This window comes from Notolabrus celidotus, chromosome 1 (assembly GCF_009762535.1).
Source record: "Notolabrus celidotus isolate fNotCel1 chromosome 1, fNotCel1.pri, whole genome shotgun sequence".
Lineage (NCBI taxonomy): Eukaryota > Metazoa > Chordata > Actinopteri > Labriformes > Labridae > Notolabrus > Notolabrus celidotus.
This window is the reverse complement of record NC_048272.1, coordinates 3,995,387-4,015,356: the sequence shown is the minus strand read 5'-3', so window position 1 is coordinate 4,015,356 and position 19,970 is coordinate 3,995,387. Positions and strand designations below refer to the sequence as shown.

The 19,970-nt window shown below is 39.4% G+C and overlaps 1 protein-coding gene across 1 annotated transcript; it reads left to right on the top strand.

Annotated features, from left to right (window-relative positions):
• Positions 1-623: 623 nt before the first annotated feature.
• On the top strand, positions 624-18,316 carry suox (sulfite oxidase). The gene is made up of 5 exons (XM_034711239.1): positions 624-1,004; positions 6,777-6,847; positions 7,165-7,342; positions 12,157-12,429; positions 13,871-18,316. Exons 2-5 carry the CDS (start codon positions 6,789-6,791, stop codon positions 15,092-15,094), a joined length of 1,734 nt encoding a protein of 577 aa, XP_034567130.1. The 5' UTR covers positions 624-1,004; positions 6,777-6,788; the 3' UTR covers positions 15,095-18,316.
• Positions 18,317-19,970: the final 1,654 nt, after the last annotated feature.

The following is a 19,970-nucleotide window of genomic DNA, read 5'->3' as shown; positions in this document are numbered from 1 at the left end:
AAACTCCAAGCATTGATTATGCAAGAATGGACTGCCATCAGTCAGGATTTGGTCCAGAAGTTGATTGACAGCATGCCAGGGAGAATTGCAGAGGTCTTGAAAAAGAAGGGTCAACACTGCAAATATTGACTTATTGCATGAATTCTGTGTAATTCTCAATAAAAGCTTTTGATACTTATGAAATGCTTCTAATTGTATTTCATTATACCATAGAAACATCTGACAAAAACACCTAAAAACCCTGAAGCAGCAGACTTTGTGAAAATGTAATATTTGTGTCATTCTCAAAACTTTTGGCCATGACTGTATTTCTTTCTTAAGCATGCTTTTTATAATTTTACCATTGCTGTTGTTTTCTGACTGTCTGTTACTCTGTGAAGCACTTTGGGCTGCGTGTTTTTATGTATGAAAGGTGCTTTATAAATAAAGTTGAGTTGAGTTGAGTACTAAGCAGCGAAAGAAAAAAACTGGGAGCCGGCTCTCTCTCGATGCGAGCCGGCTCTTCTGATTCACTATAAAGCATCGTGCTCTCAGAGCCGCAGCTTTTGATCATGCCACATCACTAAGCACTACTTATTACTGATCTATAAAGCTTATAATTGTTCCATAAATAAATGTTCAAGTTACAAGCTTAAATTCCATTGCTAAACCTGCACTGACAGAGGGGTAACGTTACCAAGACGACTACTGGGATGCGTTTAAGTGATTTTCGGTAGCCAGTGTTCATTACAGACTGACTAATTAATAATTAATTCACTGAAACACAGCTCATTCAAAATGCTGTTTCTATGAGTGAAACTTCTTCGCATGTTTTTATTGTGGTGTCCTTTAATTGCCTGGCTTCATGAAGGCTGTGATGTTTCCACAGGAGCGAGCAGGCGGGGGTAAAGCAGCAGTAGCTCTCTTGAACGTAACTCGCTCCGTGCCCTGAGTTGTGCAACGTAGTCGTTTCAATAAAACATCCAGGGAGTATCTGAGTTCAACAGGGGACCGACACAACACAAGTGAGTTTATTTAATAATCCCAGATGAAGAAGGGGAATTTAACACGAAGGGCTCTGTTTATTGACATGTGTGAATATGTGGCTGAAGTCTGACAGGATGGCTTTAAGTTGCAGGTTAGCTAACTTGAATGTTAGCTTACTAAGTTAGCCGAGATGATGATGATGATGGTGATGATGATACAACTCTTTATTGAAGTACGTTTCGTTTGTACCTCGAGTGTCACAACAAGGAGGTGTTTCTCCTTTAAGTCATGTAAATGTAAACAGACGTGCATTCTGTATAGCTGCTTTGAGTGTCCTGTTTATTCAAGCACTCATTTTAAAATATGGTTGTTTTTTTTTCCATTAAAGGCGTTTTAAGGTTATTTCTCAGTGTTTTTAAGTATCCAAAGACAAAGCTGCTTCACCTGGTTTTAATGACTGAGTGATAAAGGTTGTGCAACGTACACTTCCAACCTATTATAACACCATCATTCAACGTAAATCAGAACTACTTTATTAGGGAAATTCGGTCATTAAAGAGCTCTACAAGGATGTTAAAGTGGTGGACAAAGTACACAGCTTCATTACTTAAGTCAAAGTATATATACTCCAGGTCAAATATTACTCCAATACAAGTGAAAGTTGCTCTGTCAGATTATTACTTGAGTTAAAGTCCTGGAGTACTTCCTTTTAGAAATACTGAAGTATTCAAAGTACTTCTTAAAAAAATCTCAAAACATTGTATTTTCACAATACATACATGCAGTCAAGAATACATAGAAGTACATTCTGTTACATTATGTTTATTTAGAAACCATGACTTCAAATCTCTAAAATCTATACCATGGAATAAAAACAGAAACTAAGTTACTCCAAGTTTGAAATGTTCATCTGAGATAAAGAAGAAGAAGAAAGGTACTTTATTAATCCCCAGGGGGGAATTCAATTTTTTCACTCATGCTATTTTTGACATGCTACACATACAGTTTTTTTTATATATATACATATACATACAAATGCACACACATGCAGTGAACATACTTAGGGAGAGATGTCAGAGTGAGGATACTGCCGTCAACCAGCGCACCCAGAGCAGTTAAGGGTTCAGTGCCTTGCTCAAGGGCACCTCGGCAGTGCCCAGGCAAGTGAACCAGCGCCTCTCCAGCCACCAGTCCACTTGCCAAACTTCAACAAAAGCAAATGTTACTTAGCTCAACACGCTTTCTCAGGTTGGACTGTGAATGTTTGTATGTTTGGGCAGAGTGGGAAACAGGGAGAACATTTCAAACGATACATATCATTCTTCATTTCAAAAACCTCAAACACGAGCTGAAGATATGACCATGGGTGCTCATGTGGAGAATTATAGCCATCATTACCACCTCTAAATGAACGGCCTGATCTGAGTGAAATTTGCTCTGTGTTTACTCCACATTCAACTGTGGAGACGCACAATATACAGGTATGACTAAACCACTGAGACAAACAGAACTACACAAACACATTTTACTGTCTTAGGGATCAGATTTCAGAAAAGAGAAGGAAATTCATGAGCTGACTTCAAAGCAAAAGTAGTGAGTAACTAGAGCACTGATAGAAATGTAGTGGAGTAAAAGTACAATAATTGTCTTCTGAATGTAGTGGAGTAAAAGTAATAAGTTCCCCCCAAAAATAATACTCAAGTAAAGAACAGATACTCAAAAAATGTACTTCAGTACAGTACTGAAGTACATGTACTCTGTTACTGTCCACCACTGCACTTTACACACATGTTTTGGGGGAAATAGCAGATGGTCAATAAACTTTCAGCATACGAGGTCTGTGCTTTTCATTACCTTGGGTGTTTTTTGAAGTTATTCATTAGCCTAACACATGAGGAATGTGAAGCTAACCATTACGTCCTTGTTGTGTGTCAAAACCTTGAAGGTTTGTAATTAGTAAATTAAACAAAATAAATTCCTGAAATAGTTAAAAGGACAAGGTAACTGAACACATGTAGATTTGGCTGAAGCTTCTTCACGAACATGACTTCTCTCCAGTGGAGCTGAAAGGTCTCATTTAACATTTTCTCTTTATTTACATGTTAAAAACCCTCAGATAAAACTTGGTCAAATTCCAAAAACCCTTGCAGGTCTTGTTATTGCTACTTTTGCTAACCAGTGGATTACTCCTTCAACGTTTTGAATAAGGTCTGACTCAGCTTAGGTAACATATGCCTCCATTAAAGCTCTATATATAATGTCTTCTGTGAGAAAGCTTTACTTCTCTCATTAAAAATGCAGCATGACTATAAAACCAGTAGCAGATTTCTATCTCACCATCTGACCCCTGTGATTTTCAGTAGCTCTCTCTGTCTGCTGACAGGCGTGCTGCCTCTGATAGCGCTGGTTGAAGATAACCTAGAATAATCTTTATTACCACTGTTGAAGGTGAGAGCACAGCAGTAGTTTATAACGAAGGGCTACCAAACATTTACTGTGTTACTAAGTTACTTAGGATTTTCTCCACAGTGTGTTTTTTTTGGTGCACAACACATTGTTGTTATTTTATTTTTAAGGACAGTTTGTACTCCTAGTTTTAGTCAACCTGTTTCACACAGATCTGTCCTCATAAAGAGGTTAACCCTTTGAAGGTTAAAGGCATCAGTTCATTTCTTGACTGAGGTAGGAGTTATACTGAGTCATAATAACGTTCCTCCTCTCTGCTTAAATGCCACAGTATTATAATCAGAAGAAGATACAGCTGTGTTAACCCTCCTGTTATGTTCATTTCTCAGGAAGAGCAATAATGTTCCTGGGTATTTAATTATCCAAAAGTGTCAGAACCCAAAAAAATCCCAATAAACATGTTTTTAATCTCATTATTAACTCCATAACTAACCATTTAAATCCATATTTGGTGCAATAGTGTTCTTTAATCCTCACAGATCATAGTTCAATGAGGATAACTCACTCCTTTTTAATGAAAATTTATGTTAAAACTTCTTTTAATGTACATTGGAAAGCCATAAATATGAAAACAATAGTTTTACATGACATAGATGTTGTTTTATTTTATTTTGAATTTTGATTTATAATTTTTTTCTGAACTGGTGTTAATAAATTAACATCCTGCCCAGATTTGTAGGCTGTTTCTAGCTGGTTTGAAAGGCATATATTGCCTAAAATGTGAATTGAACTATTTTAATTGTATATGTTGATTTCACCTATTAAGCCAAGCAAAGATGTTTCATACAGAAAAAAATACTTTTAATTTTTTGAACTTTAAAAAGGGTCAATTTGACCCACAGCATAACAGGAGGGTTAAATGCCCCAGTATTCTAATCAGAAGAAGATACAACTGTGTTAAATAACATTCTCCAGCTAAATGGAAATAGGTTTCAGTCAGTCACTCAGTCCTCGGCTTGATAAAGTATCTGTGTGAGATGTTTACATCTGTGTGAACAGAGACCAGTGAACTGAAGCTCCGTCCTCCTCTGTTCACTCCCCCTGAGCTGGTTGGCTCCTTTAGAGGTCAAGTCACTGCTGGTTGGTTAGTTTAGTAGGAGTTGAAGTGTTCACATCACTTGATCATCCTAGCAGAATCACATTGTGTTACCTTCAAGGAGAGAAAACAGATTTGGTGAGCTATGCTAAAAACATCAGTTGACACTGTAGCTAGACCTCAGATGAAACATCATGCATCCAGGAGCGTGTCTGTTTTTGTGTTACGCTCCCTGCATGCCGACACATCACTGATACAGCCTGCACTATCAGCTGTTACTGTCACAGGTATTTATACACTTTGCATGTTCCTCTACCTGACATGTATTCCCATACACACGATGGTCTATTATCACCTGTTTGAAGCTGATTAAGGCTTTAACACTCATATAGAGGAGTCTGGATTGGAGAGATGAGTGCAAGGAAATATTGCTGCTGTACATGTTGAGTTTGTCTCTCTCTTGACCACTCATCCCAAACCTCCTGATAATTGATAAATGATTGAAATGGAAAATAATGACAACATGAACTTTAAAAACTTTTTTTTTTTTTACACATTTTTATCAACAAGAAAATTACAAAACTCAGCAGGTAACAAAATAACTCAAACCGCATTATCAGACACAGCAAGGCAGTAGAAAGGTGCATGTTATCATTGGTAGATTTCTCTCATATCATGCAGGCCTAATCATAGACTGTATAAAATATGGATGTAGTATCTGTGACGTCACTCATCTGTTTCTGAAGAGCTGTTTTGAGGCATATCGTCGGCGGCAGCCATATTGCTGCTGTTGAGCGATTGTGATGTAAAGAGGCGGGCTTTGAGCCTCCTAGCCAACAGATACAGTGTTCCCGCCTGTCAATCAAGTCAGCTGTGCCTCTCATTGGAAGATTCTTAATCTCAATGGACTCATATTTTTAGACCGGAGGTTGCCGCTTGGGCCTAATGCTAAGTAGCTGATAAATCATGTTGTCTTCTCTTCAGTCTTGAATTTCAGAGCTTTTATCTCAAGATATGCTCCTCCTCCGCTCTCAAGCACCCTGATTCAGTTCGTCACTAACTGCTCTAATTTTCACTGCCAGTAGTTTTTCTACTTTGTTGGGCATCACCAACAGTGAGACACGACAGGCGTTGCTTTCTACAGAGCTCTTACCTGCATCTTAACATCATGAACCACTTCCTTATAGAACTGCTCCTACAGTCATTGTCTAACTGGTTCAAATGATTGGCTAATGCTCCAAGTCCAGCAGGCAAGCACTTAATTTAGAAAAGATTTTGCACTTGGCAAATTTGGAAAATTTCACAGTACTCTGTAAAACGTAGCTGAATTGCTCCTGCTGGTCAATTTGGAACCACAAAAACAAACTAGACATCTCTTAAAAGGATCTGTTTTAATTCTATTTTTATATATTATCTTTTCTTATATACTTATATCTTATATTGTTTACTTATGATTTTAACTTGTAAACCATTCTATCATTGAAATGAGGGCAAACCTTCCAGCTGTCAGAGGAACTGTAGCAGTCAGCAAGCAAATCATTATCACCTGTTTTGGTCCTGTCCCAAAATACACCCTTTTTGGTTTGATATACATAAAGAAGTAGGGGAGGTGTTTGATACAAATGTGACTTTTAATTGGGACCAGCTCTTTGTTGGACACCTCCATACATCCAATAATAGAAAATGTATTTATTTATTGGAACATTGAGCATAGCTGCCAGGAAAGCAATAACCAGCAATGTGGAGTAAGTGGATGTCTTATATTTCTACAAAAAGACCTTCTTTTGTTTAAGGTATTCAAACTTACTTCTGTGTATCAAAGTATTTGTATTTATTATTTTTTCTTGTGAAACAGACGCCAAACATTCTGTCATTGTCCCTTTTTTTATGTTTGTTTTTGATTTTGTTTTTATTGAGTTCTGTCTTGTAACATTAAAAAAACAAGGTGGATCACTATAGATGACAAGTAACAAGTGTTATTTGTACAATTGTGAACTCATGTGATTCCAAATTAAAAATAAAAAAAAAGAAAATGAGGGCAAACCCCTCAAAATTTGTGAGGTTATAAATTAAAGGTTTGATGAAGTAAACTTATTGTCTTTGTTTAATTTAACTTTCCGCTTTCTAGCATTTAAAATCATGTTCGTTCACATTCTGCGTGGTGAAAGAAAACAGAAGTGAACTCAGTGGGTTGTATTTCATGTGGGTTTTTTTTGTGTTGTAATGAAGAAAACATCTTGGACTTGGTCATAGAAATGCAGCCTTTATTTTTTAGGTACTAAAAAGTGTTTTTTTTGTTTCCTCTCAGAACGTCAGTGAAATGCTGCTCCTCAGACGCTGCTGCAGCCTGACTCGATGTGGCCCTCTCAACATTCAAAGGTAACTTTTCTGTAACAAAATGGTCTTTTGTCACAGGTGACCTTTTGAAGTCAAGTCACTGCTGGTTGGTTAGTTTAGTAGGAGTTCACATCACTTGATCATCCTAACAGAATCACATTGTGTTACCTTCAAGGAGAGAAAACAGATTTTGTGATCTATGCTAAAAACATCAGTTGACACTGTAGCTAGACTTCAGATGAAACATCATTCATCCCGGAGCGTGTCTGTTTTTGTTCAGTTTTGTATGAGTGGGGGTTTAGGTCTGAGCTTGGCCTTATATATATGTATATAAATGTTATTTTTGTTTCCTTTTACAGGCATCAAGTAGCCCCTGTTGTAGCATCGTGTGCAGTTCGTCATTGGAGCAGCAGCAGCAGCAGCAGTGAGGACCAGAGATCATACCAGCATGCTTATAGGCCCAGGTGGAGACATGCTGTGGCAGGACTGCTGGCTGGGACAGGTGCAGTGCTGGCTTATGGCCTCCACCATCATCAGGTGAGAAAGATATCAAATCTTTAACATGTTTTTTAACTTTTTCACCAACAAAACAACAATGTTAGGGCCAAGTTACGTTCAGGCAAGTATGACGAGTAGTAGAAGCTGTTGCCGCTAGAGTCCAGCACGTCTGTATCAGCTGGAGTCCAGAACGTCTTCAGCAGGAGGACGTCTACGGCAGCTCAGAGGAACCTATGAGACAAGGGGGCTCAGGGACTCCAGAAAGGTCTATGGTTAGTAACTTTAATAGGACAGGCAGAGTTAAAGTAAGTGATGGGGGGAAGGGGGTGAGCTAGGATCCCAGTGTGTCAGTGCGCCAGTTCTTCTGGTAGTCTAGGCCTAGAGCAGCATAACAAAAGCTGGTCCAAGCCTGATCCAACTTTAATTATAAGCTTTATCAAAAAGGAAAGTTTTAAGCCTACTCTTAAAAGTGGAGAGGGTGTCTGCCTCCCGGACCCTGACTGGTAGATGATTCCAAAGGAGAGGGGCCTGATAACTAAAGGTTCTACAGTTTATACAGACTTTGGTCCAGCATTGTATTCTGATCTAATAGACAAAACTTTGAACAAGTCAATCAACAGTCAAACTTAGATTGAATGAAGTTTTACCCCAGATAAAGTACATTTGCATTGATCTAGAGTCAAACAGTGTAACTGTACCATATATGGTATGTTTGAACCCTGGTCTTCAAACTATTGAATTATATCAACGATTGCATAAGTTTAACTTCAGGAAAAGATGTTTTGCAGTGTTTGCTCTTAGTCACAGCCTTTTATGGTTTTCTGCTAACTCCAGTGAGGACAGGGTCCACATCATCGGCTCATTTGTCAAGTTTTATTCCCACATTTTATGTGACTAAAGGTGTGCACATATTCTAAGCAGAGCTGAATGGGTAATCTCTGCAGAGAAGAGTAATGAGGAAGTTTGAACTGGAAATTTCAAAAAATAAATTGTGACATCTGCTCCCTGAACTGATGAAGAAAGGTGTCAGCAGCTTCAGAAATAGCTCATTTTCTCTTTTGTTATTTAAGTCGTATTTTAAGGAACTTGTGGAAAATATGAACAATGGCGGTTTTGGCAGTTTGCTATTAATTGCGTCATTGAACAGCTACCAGATGACAGGGATTTTAAAGGTGACGTATCACGCTTTTTTCATCAATATATATTGGTCTAAGAGGTCCCCAAAACATGTCTTTAAAGTTTATGCTCAAAAAAACACTTTGAAATCTGATTTTGGTCTGCCTGAAAAGCCCTCTTCTTCAGTCCTCCTCAGAACACTCTGTTTTCCCTCTGACCACGCCCCCTCAGGAAGTGGATGTGCCTCGGCTGTCCAGCACGTTGATCTAATGTTAACATGTTGGCTGAATATACACGGCTGCTCAGAGATTGCGTTACTTCAACCCTCTGAATCTGATCCAGAATCTGATCCTGACGGAGAGGCGCCTGTAGCAGGACCTTTCTGAATGATTGGTCACAGATTTAGTGTTTCTTGTTGTTTTATTGTTGAACATGTAGCTATGCTAACTAGCGCTAGCACTTATCCATGATAAATAAAAATCATCCACTAGATCTTCAAATCTGCAGGCCTGGGGAGTAAAACCGACCTCTACCAGAAAGGCAGCAGGACCTTTCTGAATGATTGGTCACAGATTTAGTGTTTCTTGTTGTTTTATTGTTGAACATGTAGCTATGCTAACTAGCGCTAGCACTTATCCATGATAAATAAAAATCATCCACTAGATCTTCAAATCTGCAGGCCTGGGGAGTAAAACCGACCTCTACCAGAAAGGCAGCAGGACCTTTCTGAATGATTGGTCACAGATTTAGTGTTTCTTGTTGTTTTATTTGTCAGTATGTCGACGTGTGTCTTGGTACACAGCTACAGCCACAGCTACGACATGTAGCTATGTAGCTATGCTAATTTGCGCTAGCACTTATCCATGATCAATAAAAATCATCCACTAGATCTTCAAATCTGCAGACGTGGGGAGTAAAACCGACCTTTGTGTTTATTAAGACAGCCTACAACTAGCATGCCTCCCTCCTAAGCTCCTTGTTAGCACACATGTGTGCAGGGAATGAAAAACAGAGGGGGGATCCAGTATTATTTTATACAGTCTATGGGCTGAACAAGCTCCAAGCTCTGACTCCGTGACAGACCGGATATTGTTGTTACGTAACAAAAACACGGAAGTCTGAAACGGCTCGTTTCAGCACACATTTACAGAAAGGTTGAGAAATCAGAACAGGGGCAGAATGGATTTTTTTCATTATCGGGGGGTTTGTAGACATGCCAGGGAAACATATTTCAGGTAGAGAACCATTAAAAAGTCAATTTTGCATGATATGTCACCTTTAAGCATCGAAAATAACCATGAAACAATAATTAATCTTGTCCCAGATGGTCTTGTCTGCTTTAGTAGACAATTAACTGTGTAGTATTATTTCTAGTCTGTTTCATAACCAGCTAAAAACTCTCTGTAGAAGAACTTTAAATATGTGACTTTAACTGCAAATGTTTTGTAAGTCAAAATCAGCATAAGGGCAAAATAGTATTTTGCACACAATAAGAAGAACAAGTGATGTTAACTGCTCTTTAAAGCTGTCACATGCACAAAGGCAACATTAACTACTCCAGGCAGCATTTCTGCTCTCTTACATTCAACTGTGAATAATTAACACAGTGATGCTGCAGAATGCCTTTCAACACTCTGCCGCTGCTTTTATTGGGAGAAGTAAAACTAGTTGTATCGTAGCAGAAGTGGTACCAATAGTTCATGTTTGTGTTCATTTGATTCAGTCAGAAGTTCCTCCACTCTGTCCAAGGAATCATTCAAAAAGCATTAACAGTTCAGTAACTTGTTGCAGTTTGACAAACAAAAGTGTTACCAGATAACTTGTGTGTGGTTTCCACAATAAAGGCTTTTTTATGACAGGTAGAAGTACATGGGGCAACTGCAGAGTGTTTTATAGTTTATCCATGTTAGGTTGCATCCTCTAGTGCCACATGGAACAGAGTAAAATGTAAGCTCTTATATGTAAGTAGAATGCACATGTATTAATTCCTATAAAGGACATTTGGAGCAGTCAGTTTATTTCTCTGTCATCACTGTGATGCTTCAAAACATGTCTTCATTTTGTGGCCTTTATTTTGAAGAGAGAATGTAAATATTAGGAGGAGAGAGTGGGAATGGCATGCAGGGAAGGACTGAGGGTTGGAATTTAACACTGGTCACTTGGGAACACACTCTGAGCTAAACTGGTGCCCTCAATATGGACTCAATCACCCTTTGAGTTAGAGATACGATATGTGATTTGAATCCAGCACACTACAAACATAAGACCTACAGTTTGGTAGAAAAAAAAACAGCTTGTTGCTATTTCACGGATAAGCAGACATAGGGAGAGGTAGGCAGGATATTAGCACCATATCCACACCCTGGTCAAATAATCCAACCCACTGGTTCATGAAGAAATTGATCATACACTCAAAGAATTATTTTTTTGGGTGAAATTAATAAAATTATGGAAATAATTTCCACCTAATTAAAATGCTTTCATTTGAGTGTCACGCACACACACACACCTACGGGCAATCTAGAGAGATCAATTAAACTGGTGAGCATGTTTTTGGACTATGCGAGGAAGCCGGAGTACCCGGAGAGAACCCATGTATGCACAAGGAGAACATGCAAACTCCACACAGAAAGGCACCTGACTCAAACCCAGAACCTTCTAACTTTGAAGCAACAGCCAGCGCTACCCACTGCACCACCGTGCAGCCCGTATGTTCAATCATCAGAAATGATTTGAACTGTGAGACAAACCTTTTTATCATGTGAAAATAAACTCTAAAATAGTAATTATTGAGAAAATAAGACATTTTTGACATATCAAGAATGTTTACATTGAGCAGTTTAAACTTAGTTTACCTCCAGTTGGTGTCAAGTTTGGAAAAAAGACCACAAAACAGACTGGGTTTGTTGGAATAGAACTCTATTCCCCAGAGAAGGCAAACAATGACAAACAAATATATGGATCTTGACTTGGTAGCCTTTAGAATAAGTGCTTACTGATTAAGACATTTCTCCACCGTAGATGTCGCACGTTACTGCCACCTTCTGCTCAGAATCAGAATCAGCTTTATTGGCCAGGTATGCTTGAACACACAAGGAATTTGACTTGGTAAACTGTGCTCTCTTTGTACAAGGAATAAGAATAAGACATACAAATAAAAATATAATAACAATAACATCAGCTATCAAGTCAAGTCAAGTCAAACTTTATTTATAAAGCACATTTAAAAACAACCTCAGTTGACCAAAGTGCTGTACAGCTATAAATACAAAAGAACAACAAATAGGCATGACTAATATGTACAGGCTAAAATAATATGATAATAGTGCAGTGGTGAGTAGCAGAGGTAGTTTTTACATTAAAAAAATTGTAGTTAAATAATAAAATAAATATAAATATGGAGAGGTATTGCAGATGGGATTCCTACCTAAACCCTTTAGGTTGTGTTGACATAAAGCAATCTTGTAGTTTTAAGGATTTTGCATGTCATGTTGAAACTACATGATTTAAACATGTTGAACCACTAAACATGAATTAATATAATAGAAGCTACATGTTGTACTTATGTTGATAAAACAGACACCCATGTTGCTTTTTTTTGAGTGTAATGTCCTTCAAAAAAACTCTTTTCAACCTAATAACTGTCCTCCATACTGAAATCTGTCCTTTGCCTCCTTGTCATGTCATTGTTTTCATCAGTAAGAGCCCTCTCCTCTCTTCTCTTCTCTTTGCTGCAGGCTGAGCAGTCAGAATCCAACGAGGTTCAGATCATAGAGAAGACCTCGGCTCTTCCTGTCTTCACCCAGGAAGAGGTAAACAGTCACCGCTCTCTGGAAGATGGCGTGTGGGTCACCTACAAAGGTGGTGTCTATGACATCACACAGTTTGTGGCCATGCATCCCGGTGGGGAGAAAATCCTATTGGCAGCAGGAGGAGCTCTTGAACCCTTTTGGGCGCTGTATGCTGTACACAACCAGGAACATGTGCTTGAAATCCTGTCAGAGTATAAGGTGAGTGACTCTTGGTTTGTGTGGATAGTTTATCCAGTTAATAAGGGTCAGAATGTTCTGAGGATGCAAGCAGAAAAATGACACCATAAGAAAGACGACTATACTACAGTTTGGGGAAATGACCACATTGATTGACTTTGAAAGTTCTGCAGCTTCAAGTTACAATCTGATTGGGGGGGAAAATTGAGTTGAAACCCCTGAAACTGATCTGAAGAGAACAGATAAGAAGTATTTCTCTGTGTGTTGATTCTTAACATCAGTTTATAGTCAAACTGACCCACCTATCTATCTGTAGATTTATGAACATTGCTCAAGTTTAAAGCACTCTTTGACCCAGTTTAAGAAACGTCTTTATGACCTTAAAGCCCCTCAGAGAAAACAGTTTCATTAATCCTAAAAAAAATTAACTTGCTATTTATTTTTACCTTGTGGAAAAGTTGTGGAGAGCTACAAACTAATGAGCATTAGGAAACACTTTGCTGAGGGTTTTCCTGTAACATGTCCTTCTAAACACAAACAGTTATTTTTCTTTAGAGTTGCAAAATTCCAGGGAATTTTCAAAGTTGGAAACTTTCCATGGGAATTAACAGGAATTTATGGGAATAAACCAGGAATTTACTAAATTGAAGGTTGGCTCTTAATAGGGAACTTAAATATAGTTGGGGAAAATATATTTTAGCATAATCCTGTCTAAAACAACCAGATTTCATGCAAGTACAGCTCCAGATCCCACCATCATCAGCCGCCTCAGAGCGCAACTGGTCTTTGTTTGGTAACACACACACAAAGGTGCGCAACAGGCTCACAAATGTGAGGGTGGAAAAATTGGTTGGTACTCCGGGCTAACCTGTGGCTCTTTGAGCCATCTACAGAGCCATCCTCAACAAGGCTGGACAGTGACACTGAAGAGGAAGAGTTGGACATTGAGGAAGTGGACATGGAGGATGTTGATTAGACTAAGGAAGAACCCGTTGCCTGAAAGGGTTTAGCAAAAATGCAGAGGCTAGGCTTTAGAAGGTTGAGGGAAGATGCTTGTTGCATGTTGAATTAAAAAAAATTTGGAGGGAGATCGGCTCTTTTCATTTAACATTTTTAACGGAACTTTGTTGGGATTAATAATTAATAATTTTGAATGGGTTGGGTCAGGGGAGATGAGTAATATTTAACTCAATATTCATGTTTTTTGATAAAGTTCTACTTACAAATAAATCTTTCCATTAATTATCCTCAATTCCCATAAATTCCCATTAATTTCCATGGAAAGTTTCTAAATTTAGAATATTCCCAAAATTCCCCAGCTTAACATCCCATGGAAATTTACTGGAAACTTTCCACCCCTTTGCAACCCTATTTTTCTTTGCCTTATTTTGCATGACAGGCCTTATTAGAAGAACAGATATTTTACATCTGTAAAACTGTTGTACTTGTGTTTAACATAAAGGTTGGTGAGCTGAGTGCAGAGGACCAAAAGAAGCTGCAGACTGCCAAATCATCTGACCCTTACTCCACCGACCCCGAGCGTCACCCCGCCCTCACGGTCAACAGCCTCAAGCCATTCAACGCTGAGCCGCCTCCTCAAATCCTCTCTGACAGCTACATCACCCCCTCTGCTATCTTCTTCAAGAGAAACCACCTGCCAGTTCCTCAGGTGGACCCAGATTCTTATCGGCTACATGTGGAGGGACTTCCTAAAGGAACGCTGACACTGTCCTTAAAAGAGTTGAGGACTCAGTTCCCTAAACACACCGTCACAGTCACGCTGCAGTGTGCAGGAAACCGCCGCTCGGAGATGAACAAAGTGAAGCAGGTGAAAGGACTGAACTGGGGCATCGCTGCCATCAGTAATGCTACATGGACCGGTGCGAGGCTCAGAGATGTGCTGATGGCCGCTGGTTACTCTCAGGGTGTAGCTGAGTGGGCACGACATGTTCAGTTTGAGGGACTGGACAAGGACGTGACCGGGACGACGTACGGTGCTTCAATTCCACTTATCAAAGCTATCAGTGAGGAGGGTGATGTGCTCCTTGCTTATGAAATGAACGGCGAGGATCTCCCTGCTGACCACGGCTACCCTGTCCGTGTCGTGGTACCCGGCACAGTGGGCGCACGTAACGTTAAATGGCTGGGGAAGATCGTCGTGAGTGCAGACGAAAGTAGCAGCCACTGGCAGCAGAACGACTACAAGGGCTTCTCTCCTGGGACGGACTGGGACACGGTGGACTTCAAGTCCGCTCCGGCCATCCAGGAGCTCCCAATTCAGTCAGCCATCACCACGCCATCGGACGGCGCCATGGTGGACCGCAGCGCTGAGGAGGTGACGGTAAAAGGTTACGCCTGGAGTGGCGGAGGCAGAGAGGTGGTGCGTGTGGATGTTTCCGTGGATGGAGGAAAGACTTGGCAGGTGGCCCAACTGAGGAGCAGCGACAAGGGACAAGCGCCCAAACCCTCGCCACAACCAGGGAAAGCGTGGGCGTGGAAGCTGTGGGAGGTGACGGCTCCTCTTCCTCCAGAAGCTCAGGAGCTGGAGATAGTTTGTAAAGCAGTGGACAACAGTTACAACATGCAGCCGGACACCATTTCTCCCATCTGGAACCTGCGGGGGGTGCTGAGTAACGCCTGGCACAGAGTGAGTGTGAAGATCAGAGAGGATGAGGATGAGGAATAGACTCTGAGGTTTGATCCACATCCACGATCCAAAGATTGATTCCTGTCATAGAGATGTCAGAGTGAAAGATAAGTTAAATGTTTGCTCAGCAGGAAACAACTCGAGCTGGTTTTTACTGAGGTATTTTTATAAACATGCTGCCTGGGAGATTTGACAGATTTCAGTGCTAACAGAGCTAAAGGCTGTAAAAGACCAAACCAAAACATGAGTGGTTATATATGGTGACGGTTCACTCACACTTGAGTCTTAAGGGAACACGTGGTTCAGTTCATTCTGAGTCTTTGGGATTTGTTAAAGGTACAGTGTGTAGTAATTAGCGGCATGTAGCAGAAGAGACTTGGTAGAAATGGAATATAATATTCATAAGTGAGGGGAAATCAGTGTTTAATCACCTGAACATGAAATCATGTTGTTGTTAACAGTGTTCATTTCGTCAACGAAATTATGACGATAAATGTTCGTCAAAGACTCAGTTTTTCAAGACGAAAACGAGACTATGACGAGCTAAAGTGCTTCACTGATAATAAAAACTCTGACGAAAATATGTTTTGATTTCGCTGACGAGACGATGACGAGACGAAAACTTTAGTGGCGGATCGTCAGACATTAAGAATCCATGTTTCCCCCGCTGTGCGTCTAATCTTTAAAGGTGACATATTACGCTTTTTTCAACAAAATATATTGGTCTAAGAGGTCCCCAAAACATGTCTTTAAAGTTTATGCTCAAAAAAACACTTTGAAATCAGATTTTGGCATGCCTGAAAAACCCTCTTTTTCAGCCCTGCTCAGAACAGTCTGTTTTCTCTCTGACCACGCCCCCTCAGGAAGTGGATGTGACCTCGGCTCTCCATCACGTTGATCTAATGTTTGCATGTTGGCTGAATATACACGGCTGCTCACAGACCCGCGTTACTTCAACCCTCTGAATCTGATCCAGAATCTGATCCTGACAGAGAGACGCCTGCAGCAGGACCTTTCTGAACCATTGGTCACAGATTTAGTGTTTCTTGTTGTTTTATTTGTCAGTATGTCGACGTGTGTCTTGGTACACAGCTACGAACATGTAGCTATGTGGCTATGCTAACTAGCGCTAGCACTTTTCCATGAAAAATAAAAATCATCCACTAGATCTTCAAATCTGCAGACGTGGGGAGTAAAACCTACCTTTGTGTTTATTAAGACAGCCTACAACTAGCATACCTCCCTCCTAAGCTCCTTGTTAGCACACATTTGTGCAGGTAATGAAAAACGGAGGAGGGGTTGAGTTGTATTTTATACAGTCTATGGGCTGAACAAGCTCCGAGCTCTGACTTCCGTTACAGACCGGATGGCGTTGTGACGTATGTAATACACTGAAAACTGAAACGGCTCGTTTCAGCACACATTTACTGAAAGGTGGAGAAATCAGAACAGGGGCAGAATGGATTTTTTTCATTTTCGGGGGGTTTGTAGACATGCCAGGGACACATATTTCAGGTAGAGAACCATTAAAAAGTCAATTTTGCATGATATGTCACCTTTAAAGATACAAGTGATGACCTCCTGTGACAGGCTGAGTTATTATCTGAGGGGCGCAGTGTTAGCTTGGTCTCTACCTGCAGCAGGTGTTCTGTGTGAACCAGCTCTCTACTACTACTCTACTGTAGCACAGAACCAAGCGGTAACCTCCGGTCTAAAAATAAGAGTCCAATGCGGAAGTGCTAAAAAGTGCAGTTCATCCAGGATCCGCTTGAGGCTGGCTTCGGAAGGACCGGAAGTCACATACACATGAATGGGAAAAAGCCGATCTTTACATCAGAAATAAACATGTTTACAGCCTGGTACAAAAGACGAGTTTCTGGATAGCTAATTTCTTGATCGGCACACACTGTACAGGGAGTGAATTTTTTTGTAACGCTGCAATTTTGAAGATATTGAGATTACGAGTCTTCCAATGAGAGGCACAGCTGACTGCAGGGAATCCTATAACTACTGGTTAGGAGGCTCAAACTCCGCCTCTTTACGTCACACTGACTCGACAGCAGCATTATGGCTGCCGCCGCCGATTAGCCTCAAAACAGCTCTTCAGAAACAGATGGGTGACGTCACGGATCCTACGTCCATATTTTATACAGTCTATGCACAGAACGCACAAACTGGTAACCTACGCGTTTTCGTATTTAGTGGGTGGCCGCACAAATGCACCGGTTGGTAGTCAAAGAAGAAGAGAGTAGTTGTGTGCAAAAGAATGAGTGTTTTTGATGGTGAAAACTTGAATTGGAGGGTCATACATATGCATCACAGCAGCTTCTTGTCTTTAAAGGCCACAGTCGCTTAACAGATGGGAGGGGTGAGCATGGAGGCGTTTCAGTCTAGACTCTGACTGCTAGATATCACTAAATATTTCCATTTGTACTCACTGTACCTTTAGCATGATGATGACTTCATTATTTTAATCTGCTTTAACACTAAATGTTGAAGCCTCATTAATAGGTTTAAGAAATCTCATCTAAATGTTGATTAGTATGAGATTTATTATTGTGCCATATCTCTAGATGAAGAACTTCAACTCCAGTTTGAAGGAGTGTTTGACTTTAGAGAGGAAAAGTGACGTTTACAGAGACTTGAAGTTACTTTGAAGTTTAAAAACTCTGGGAATTTGTTTACCTTGTACTGTGGCTTTGCTGCTAAATAACATTTGTAAAAAAAGAAGATAATAAAGTAACTTTTTACGTTAAAATAACCTCAAGCACCTTGCAGTAGTAGGATCATTAATGCCTTGTTCTTAGTTTGCAATTCAGAGCAAGCAAGATGAGTTTTTTTTTTTGTCAGAAAACACTTTCCAAGCTCAAACAGACCAAAATCAACTAAGACAGAAGTGGTATCACTTTGTCCACAGGGGGCGCCAAAACCAACACAAACTGAAAGTTCCTCACAGAAGCTTCAAGGAGAGGTCAACAAATAATAATAAGTTAAGGTTTGATAGTTAATGAACAAAGATAGTTCTACTACATATTTAGTATTCATCTTCATGCTTATGGGATTGGTTTGAATTATGCAGCTTAACCAAAATAAAACCATACTTGTCGTGCATCCAGAAACATTCACTCATATTTTTGTTAAATCCTGTATGTGGTGTTAATGATCTCATTTTTCAAAGCCATGTCATGCCAAGCAGCACTGGTATGTGTTGTGTAGATGATGAAGATGATGAAGATGATGAATAAAGAAACTCTAATTTTACCCCTCTGTCTCTGAAGGACTCTTTTTTTCGTTGTTTGTTCTGATGTCGGGAATACCTCTGCACACACTGGAAGTACCTGCTGATACTTGTCCTCTTGAGTGGTAATTTGGCATTTACAAATTATATTAAGTGATGCATTTATATCATGTCACTTCACTGTAATTGGTAAGGTGGTTAGCCCCATGTTTTAGCCTGCTGCTAGGTTTTTGCTCAGGGAAACATAATACGCTATATGTCTGCCCTATTTATGCTTGTTTTACTACAATTTCAAAAAAAATGTGGATGCTGTGTAAAATTTTGAAAAATAAACAGATTTTGAGGGTTTGCAAATCATTCAAATTCTATATTCATTTGAAAATAATGCCAAACTAACATATTAATATCAAAACTGAAACTTGTTCTGTATTTTTATTTTTTTTAGAATTCACTTTTTTTTTTTTATTGTTTTCAAGAAATTGCAAAATTCAGGTAGAAATAAAACAAATACAGAAAACAAATACATTTCACATAAAAGGTAGTAATAAGGCCAATGACAAAAGAAAGACATAGCGATACCAAACAAATAATAAAGACAAAAATAAATAGATAAAATAAAATAAACAAACAACAAAACTAATTTCTCACAGGGAAAACACAGAGCTCAGTGCATCGCAACCACTCACACTCTCATCACACTCCTAAACAAAGGTAGTTATTCCGTATTGTATTATATCCATAAACTTGTTCTGTATTTAAATTTGATGCAAGCAACATGATTCGAAAAGCTGGGACTAGGACAATAAAACACAGAAAAAAGGTGTGTTATTCTTAAAAAAAACACCTGGAGATCTCTTCAATCTTCAAATTACATTAATTTGTAACAGGTTAGTAACATTACTGGGTATAATAAGGGCATTCCAGGATGCAGTGTGTCAGAAGTATTCATCAACTTTTATTTATACTCGAGAGATCATTGAGGGGCGACCCTCATTTACAATGATATTGAGTCAGTTACATTTAAAAAACAAACAACAATGCATTAAGAGTATCAAAGTCATCAAATAGGATAATGTTTTTTATTTGGATATAAAAACAATAAAAATATCAAATCAAATAATACAAATAAAAGGAGGTGTTAGGGATTGACTATAAAAGCACTAAAATAGGAATGGTCGGTGGTTAAAATGATACAATAAATATACACAGGTTAACCTATCTAATACAGTTACAAAGCAGGGTTGAAAGGTTAAAAGTCAAGATTCCAAATTGTCCAAAAGTTAAAAGTGCATTTAATTCAAGACACTGCTGCAACTTATTCCAGGAGTCAGGAGCAGAGAAACAAAAAGCGGTCCTTCCCAGTTCTGACCGACCTCGAGGAACATGCAAAAGCAGCTGGTTTGTGGTTCGAGTCTGATATAAACGGTCTGGGTAATTAAGAAGTTCAGTGAGGTATGGTGGTCATTTTCCTAAAACAGCTTTATGGATAAAAAGATACCAATGGATATCGTGTCTTTCATGGAGAGAGGGCCAGCCAACCTTGTTGTAAAGAATGCACTGATGTGTGTGAAAGGGGTCACCTGTAATAAATCGTAATGCAGAGTGATAAATGGAGTCAAGGCATTTGAGGGTTGAGGATGGCACGTTTCTGTAGATTATGTCCCCATAATCCAAGAC

Excerpts from the sequence above, each read along its gene's own strand:
- suox (XM_034711239.1), top strand. The coding sequence starts at position 6,789 with ATGCTGCTCCTCAGACGCTGCTGCAGCCTGACTCGATGTGGCCCTCTC. Across the intron at positions 6,848-7,164 it reads GGCCCTCTCAACATTCAAAG|GCATCAAGTAGCCCCTGTTG; the intron begins GTAACTTTTCTG and ends TTCCTTTTACAG. Across the intron at positions 12,430-13,870 it reads AAATCCTGTCAGAGTATAAG|GTTGGTGAGCTGAGTGCAGA; the intron begins GTGAGTGACTCT and ends TTTAACATAAAG.